This window comes from Castor canadensis, chromosome 8, assembly GCF_047511655.1.
Source record: "Castor canadensis chromosome 8, mCasCan1.hap1v2, whole genome shotgun sequence".
In the NCBI taxonomy this organism is placed as follows: Eukaryota; Metazoa; Chordata; class Mammalia; order Rodentia; family Castoridae; genus Castor; species Castor canadensis.
The window spans coordinates 103,712,314-103,720,013 of NC_133393.1; the positions used below are offsets into that span (position 1 = coordinate 103,712,314).

Sequence of the window (7,700 nt, forward strand, 5' to 3'; positions counted from 1 at the left end):
CTAGGAGGAACTCTGCAAAAAAGTATCTGTAAAAGGAGTAGGTGTGCCAGAGGGAGGTTGGAAGGGAAAAGAAGGGCCAGGGGATTTCTGAGCTTTTGGGGCAAGAAACAAATAGTGGTTTACTCTGTCATTACCACTGCTTAGTCAACTAATTATATTTATTTATTGGTAGCTGAGATTGGTGCCAATGGCTGAAAGAGACAGGATAGCTTACAGATTCCAAAGCAAGTCCAAATATTTGTACATTGATTGCTGGATTTAAATAAGGTTATTTCATCAAAAATTTCACAATTTTGAACTCTACGAAAAACAAAGAATTTATGTAGTGTATATTTAATATGGCTCTCAAAAAAAGTGTCCAGGGATATTTTTATCAGAAAGTTAATGGGGGAAAAACCTTTAACAGTTATAGCTATCACTTAAACAAAATTATGCTTTATTTATTTTTTTGAACCAATGAAGAAATGTATCACCAATAAAACGTAAATATGATACTTTAACATATAAAATAGTGTTGCTCAAAACACTAGCACATTCTTTGGCATTTTGTTGTAGTTCAAGGCACAAATGCCATGCATCTCTAAGCCCAACTTCTCATGAATGGGAGAAAAGTTAGGCAAACATAATAAGAAGGGGAAAAAAGTCAAAATAGCTTCCTAATCCATTAAAAAATGAACTGACCTCTAGTTCCCTGTACTCTACAGGGACCACCTTGGTGGTATCTGAACTTGTGGAAAGAGAAAGTGTATACCCCATGGTCCCTGGATCACACTGTTGCTTCCCATGGCGCAGACCTCACAGACTAGGTCTGTGATTTTAAAGCCACATTTAAAAGTGAAACTTGCTACTGCATGTTTCTAACTCGGTGAGTTTTGTCTATAGAAGTGTGCTTTACAGCCTAGCAAATACTCCTTAATCAAGTTCCAACACAATATGCAGCTTTGAGGAGCTAAGAAATCTCATTGGCACAATGCCAAACAAATACTGAAAGAATGAAGGAGGGGCTTCAGTTTCTGCGTCCACCACCTAGGAGGATTGCTTATAACTGATTCTCAAGTTCTATAACCTACAGAGCATTTTTTTTTTTTGCAGTATTGGAGATTGAACTCAGGACCTCATGTTTGGTAGGTAAGTGCTCTACCACTTGAGCTACACCCCCAATCCCTTTGCTTTTAGTTTTTCCAGACAGTATCTTGAGATAACTTTGTCTGGGCTGTTCTTCCTATCTCAGCCTCCAGAAGAGCTGGGATTGCAGGTGTGTACTACCACACCCACTTTTAAGAAGAATATTTATTCTTAAAAGGGATTAACAATACATGCCAAGAACAGACCATTTCTCCTTAACTTTCTACACTCCAAAAGGGTTGCGATCAACCCTAGAGCTCAACTCCCCTTTCTCCAATCTCTCAATCAATCATCAGTTATATCAGTTCTTTCTCCCCAGGAAGGCTTGGAACCAGACTCCTTTTCTAGAAAAGGAAACAAACCACTTCTGACACTTCTAATTAAGGCCTTGAGTCACTGGCACCTTTCTTGTCTCTACTTGCTGAGCAATATTTCTACCTATTCCATCCCTCTCGGGGACCTTTTAGAACAAAGAAAAGAGGATTTTCACCTTCCAATATTCTCTAGGAAAAGGCAGCATTGCTAGTGGCAATTTCTGATCACACCCACAGTTCTTTCTCTTCCCTTCCTTATTTCAGCCACTTTGAACACTTATGATGTATGTTTGCAGGAAGAAAAACTATAGTGAAAGTTTTGAGGAAGTGGTGCAATACATTATCTGTAAATGCTGTGTACACATGTATGTAAATGTAAAAATGAGACCTGTCGAAACTGTTCCACAAATGGGGGAGGAAAGGATAACGTAGAATGGTGGAGAGGGTGAATTCAACTATGATATATTGTAAGAACTTTGTAAATGCCACAATGTACTACCACCCAGCACAACAATAAAAAATGTGAAAAAATTTTAAACAAGAATAGGAGTTAGAAGAGCTGGCAAGACAATGGTAGTGGCTAATCCTGGGTTCAGATGAATGTATCATCATTAATACTGTAGAGAGGGAGTTTGGCATTGTGGGCTCTTAGCTGTACTGCCTGGGTTCAAATACAGGCTCTACTAAGGTGATATGACCCCTGGGCAAGTTGCTTAAGCATTCAGTACTGCCGGGCCATCTACAAAGTAGAGATGATAGTGCTAGTCTCATAGGATTGTTCAGATCAGAACAATCAGGATTGTTAATCAGATGCTGTAATATGAACCTGAAAACATTGTAAACACTAAAGAGTTTACACTAATTATGCTATTATTAATACATTTAAAAAGAATGAGGCAATTCTATCATATTGAATTGGAATAATGTCCATGACGTAGTGTTTTGTGAAAATGCTACAGAATAAAGTACTTAGAATGAGACTGTTTGGGGAAGAAAATAAGAATTTTATGTGTTTATAGATGCACACAATGGAGTCTGGAAAGGCACACATCACCCAAACATTGGACTATGTTACCCTTAGGGAGTGAGAGGGGGAAGTGGAGAGAGATGACATTTTTATACAAGTTTGTTTAAATTACAAGCATGTACTTTCATAACTAATTTCAAAAATTGAAACATTTCACAGTGGTCTTGCCTAGCTTTCAAATTGAACAACACTCATGTTCTAGTCTTAGAGACAAAGAAACTGAGGCTGAATAAGGATTATGTAAAGCCCTCTACCCTCCCATCCCTCCTATTTTGTCTCATTTCAAGTTCCCTTATATTCTCCCTCCTCCCCTTGGATTCTTTACAGCTCTTGACATATCCTGTACCTATCACTGGCGTCCACACATTCTGAAAAAATTTCTTACTTCCTTTCCTTCATGCTTATGTGACATTTTCACTTTATTGTGCCCAGGCAGCTTCTGCCTTCAGTATTCTCACTGTCTACCTTCCTACCTCTCAAAACGTTCTCACCATTTGCCTGCATGGCTTTCAGGACCTCAGACAGGTGCCCCTGTCCTGCCAAACCCTCTGGAATGACAAACAACCCACACCATTAAGGTTTTTGGCAGCACGAAGATCCCTACCTACAGAATTATAAGACACTGTATGCCCTTAAGTTATTTTTGTTTTTACCTTGCAAAGGGACCAAAATGGGCTTTCAAACTTCTTTTTCTTCCCCAGGCAAGAAACGGTACTTGGTGTGTTTTGTCTCTTTAGGTCTTTCCTCACACAGATGTCTGCTTTTGTTTGAACGTTCTCTAGGAAGTTACCATGCTATTTTGTACCTTCCCCCATCCTGTACGTTTTCCACGTTTATCTGTTATTGTATGTTAATTTTTGTTTAAGCACTCATCACTCTGACTTCTATCATTCGTCCTCATTTATTCACGGGGTGTGTGGGGGGGTGGTTATAGAATGTTGCAGGAGGTAAGAGAGAACTCGAGTTTACAGGCTGATTCACTTCCAAGTAGTCTCTCACCGGAACCCGGAGCAGCGGGAACCAAACCTGCCCAGGGTATCCGGCCACCAGAACCGGGTCAGCATCACAGAGCTTAGCTTTAGCGAGAGTTCATTGGTTCCCAGATGAACCAATCAGCGAGCGAAGTCGTGCACGGGTAGGGGAGGGCCAAGATTCTGAGGGGAATAAGGTTAAAGGAAAAAGGGGCAGCAGGTTATGCGGGGCGCTCGGGCTTAGCGTACACTTGGGCACCCACGGGGTCATTACTAACCTTAGAATTCTGGACTAAATTCCCCCTTCCTAGCTTTCCAGTTTCATAAAGCTTAAATAGACAATTGTGATGGGGGTTTTGGGGATGCGTTACTTATCCTACCATTCATAAGATGATTATTAATAGTCATCGGAGAAGTAGCTGTGGAGTAAGGGGAAGGACAATAAAATCCTCCCTCTCTTCCTAGATCCTCTCCAGGCCATCAACCTAACTCAATCGGTTTTAAAAATAGCAAACTACTCAAATACTCACTTAATCGCCAAAGCTGATTACCAAAATGCTACATTAGACACCTAGAGTAAGTTTCCACTCTCCCCAAGGACTGGGGAAGATAGTTTCAGCATTTACTGAACGCGCAGCGTTTAATGCAGAAGCAAATGAACTCGTAGGCTGAAAGTCAGAGACACTGAGACCTCCAGAAATGTACAATCACGCAAATCAACGCGGCCACCTCGCGAATCAGCCACCCGCCCCCAGGCGCGGCGACAGATCCTCCAAGCCTCTACCCCCACAACTCTCCACACGGGGCCACAGAGATTTTTTTTTGGAGGGTGGGTGCACAGACACCAGATTTTCCTACTATGTTTCAACTTCAGCAGAGCTGTTCTGCCCACTTTTTTTCCCGTGTCACAGTACCCGGATTTACAGACCTGTCCAACCTCAGCATTCCCACGGTCCAGCGTTGTAACCCTCCCCTCTACTTTCCCACCCATCCAGACGCCGTGTCCTGGGGCTTGGGGGAAGGGGGAGTGGGATCAGAAGGAAATGGCCAGCGAAGGCAAAGAGGTCCCCGCCGAGGCCTGGAGAACCCTGAAACCCAGAAGCAGGGAGAGGAGGCTGGAACCGTGCGGGGAAGGGCCGCGAGGGGAGCAGGAGCGCCGCCGGTGTCGCTGCACTCACTCTGCGTAGCCAGTGGCCCAGGGCAGCCGCCGGGTCTCCTTGAGGATGAGGATGGGGCGGGCGATGTGGTCGGCGCTGCACTCCACCTCGTCCTGAGACAGCCCAAGGAACTCCGGCCGCCCGTAGGGGAAACGCAGCGGCAGGTCCGAGCCTCCGCCGCCGCCGCCGCCGTGCTCGGAGCCTGAGCTGCCAGCCATGATGCCGCCCATGAAATTGGCCACGGCAGATTTCACTCGAGTGAGCATATTACTCCGGCGCCCGGCAGCAGCGATGCGAGCAGGAGGTGGTGGCGGTGGCGGCGGCCGGGCGAGGCGCAGCGCGGGGCATGCAGGCTGCGGCGGGCGCACTGGAGCCGGGCCGCTGGGGCGCGCCGCGCGCGGCTCCCGGGGCTTAGTGCTGCAGGGGGCCGAGCACCGGCCTCCCGAGCTTCGTGTCGCCGCCGCCGCCGCCGCCTCCCCCAGCTGCACTTCCGCAACCGAGCGACATGGAGCGAGCAAGCAAGCGACCGAGCGGGCCGGGTCGGGGGACACTCCGCGTGCTCCAGCTGCAGCAGGTCCCTTCCCCGCCCCCCTGCGCTCGGCTCCTGCGTGCTCGGATCTGAGCCCACCCGCCTAGCCCGCGGACCCGCGGCGGTGCTGCCACGGCTACAGCCGCCGTCGAGTCATGTGATAATCAGACTGCCAGAGCTCAGTGCGCCTGTGGCCGTGGCTCAGCCCCTCCCCTGCCGGCCCGATCCAGCCTTGCGCCGGGACCGTGACCTCCCAAGGGAGAGGGAGTCCGGCCAGGTCGGTACCTGGCGGAGGGGATGGGGGCGCTGTGGGCTGGTGGCGGTACAGGTGTTAGGGGCTGTCACGTGGCGCCGGGCAGTCCGGAGAAGCCAGTAGAGGAATCCACTCTCAAAGGTAAACTGCCTTTGCCTTCCGGAAAGGAGACTTAGCTGGAGAAGAAAGGAGAGACAGGTGCAATCAGAGTGGGATGGCCCAAAGTCCTCCGATGGACTAGCGTAAGAGACTTAATGCCACAGTGATTAAACAAGAACCATTAAAAGTTTTTCCCTAGGCATTTTGTCGAATCACTTTTCTTTTTTTTTACGACCACGTGCATCATGATCTGTGGCGCAAACCCTATTTGAAACCAATAATAAGCTTAATAGTAAACAAAAGACCTCTAAGAAATCAGGAACAAACACTATTTTATTTAGCACTGCATTATTTAACAAATTTATACATGCATTTTCCTCCAATGAAACAACAAATATGTTTTTCCCAAAGCTGACCCTGTTTACTATTGAGCCAAGTAATACAGCCGTACTTTATTTTCCTAATTAAAAACGTCACGGCGTTGTCTAAGGGCGCATATAAAACTAAAGCAACTTATATAGAACACAGCAGCTTAATTAGATGCTAGAGTTAAAAATGAATAAGTGTTGCAAGGATAAAATAGTTTTGGTGATCCTATTAAAACAAAATAGAAAAAATGTCTATGGAAGGATGAGTGTGCTTCTTCAAGAGTAACATTTGTTAAAATACTGCTTTTTAAAAACCTTTTGCAATAGGACGGGTATCCTGTTCATGTTTACTTATTCGGTATCCTGTTCTGATGTTTACCTACCATTTAATTTGCCAGGACTCTGTTACTTGTGCAGTTATGCACCAAGCAGCTCCCTTAAGGCTGAAGGAATACAGGCCCTCATTCTTCTCAGTGAATGGGGAGGGAGACAGGCCCAGGTGTTGGAGGAGAAGCTAATTTCCTGAAGAGGAATGGTGAGTCAATTCCTTGACTCACTGGGTAAACCTCACTGATCTCTTTTATTCAGTGTCTATAATCTTTTCTTTCAATGTATTTATCCCTTTGGCCTTTTCACAAATAGGTATTCCAATTTCCTATATACCAGATAACTATGTAAGGGCTGGCAAGATTTAAGATGTTCACTGAAATTCCATTATTACTAATGCTTCTTTTAATACTTTCCACAGAAGAGTAATTTTATCTTGGTCCCCTTTCTCCCTCTAATTATAAAAATCGGGTCAGGATTTTAAATGATATAAAAATTTATGTCTTTATAAGCTTTGCTTGGTTAAACTGTAAACTTGTTCTGAATGGGAAATCTCTGATTGTATATGTGTGTGCATATATATATGTATAATGGCTAAACATCCAACATACCACATGTTCTGGTACCTGCAGAGTGTAAGAAAAGCTTGGACTTCTCTTTTCAAACTTTTATTGTAATACAGTTGTCTTTTAACATCATCTTTTGGATATTTCAGTAATAAGTTTTATTCAGTTGAATTTAATATGGTCTTCTCTTCATTTTATTTTATAGCAAAGCCTTAGTGTGTATGTGAAATAGGATTTTAATAAAAATTTCCTGTCTATTTTCAATTTAAAAGTAGTTCCTGATCATTCTATATTATAAATAAGTCAAATTCAGTAATACAGAACTGTAAATGAAAAAGCAAAAAACTATAACAATACCAGGAGATAACCACTGTTAATATTTTCTATAGGCTTTCAAATATCTCAAATAAGATATTTAGAATAATTAAATTTGGTAACATTAGCAATATTTGTAAACCATTGTACTATGAGAAGTTATCTTACTGTTTTGCTATAACCTACTCATTACCTGTCCTGGGAAAGTGCTGGTCCATTATTAGCTTGGCATAGCAAACTTTGCCCTGGAAACAAACAGCAATTCCCTCCTTGCTGTCTTTGAATATTTTAATAGTAAGAGTTAGAAATAGACTTTCTGATTTAAATGGGGTAGCTATCTCCCCCTTACAGGGGCCCCTAAAAGTTAGTAAGTGCTTTCATACCTCTTACACATGTAATTTCTGGGAGTATTGATACTACATTCAAGTGATGCAGTGACTCTCAATGAGAGACCCTCGATGTGTTTATTGCACATTGTATATATGCACTAGTCATCAATAGACACCCTTCATTTGTCTCTCTGTGGCTTCTTCCCCCTGGAAAATGTGAGTTTGAAGACTTTGATAACATATTCATCTAGGAGATAGATACGTAAACCTTACACTTGCATGTTTTTCACATCAACATAATCTCATTGCTCAGCCCATGG

The 7,700-nt window shown here is 43.8% G+C and overlaps 1 protein-coding gene across 1 annotated transcript in view; it reads right to left on the minus strand.

The window, feature by feature from the left end:
- Ppm1h (protein phosphatase, Mg2+/Mn2+ dependent 1H) overlaps window positions 1–4,967 on the minus strand; it is a 273,222-nt gene extending 268,255 nt beyond the window's left edge. The window contains exon 1 of the mRNA XM_074083812.1: window positions 4,616–4,967. Within this exon, the coding sequence (XP_073939913.1) occupies window positions 4,616–4,860 (245 nt within the window). The 5' untranslated portion in view covers window positions 4,861–4,967. The remainder of the gene's footprint in view (window positions 1–4,615) is intronic.
- Between the last annotated feature and the right edge of the window lie 2,733 nt (window positions 4,968–7,700).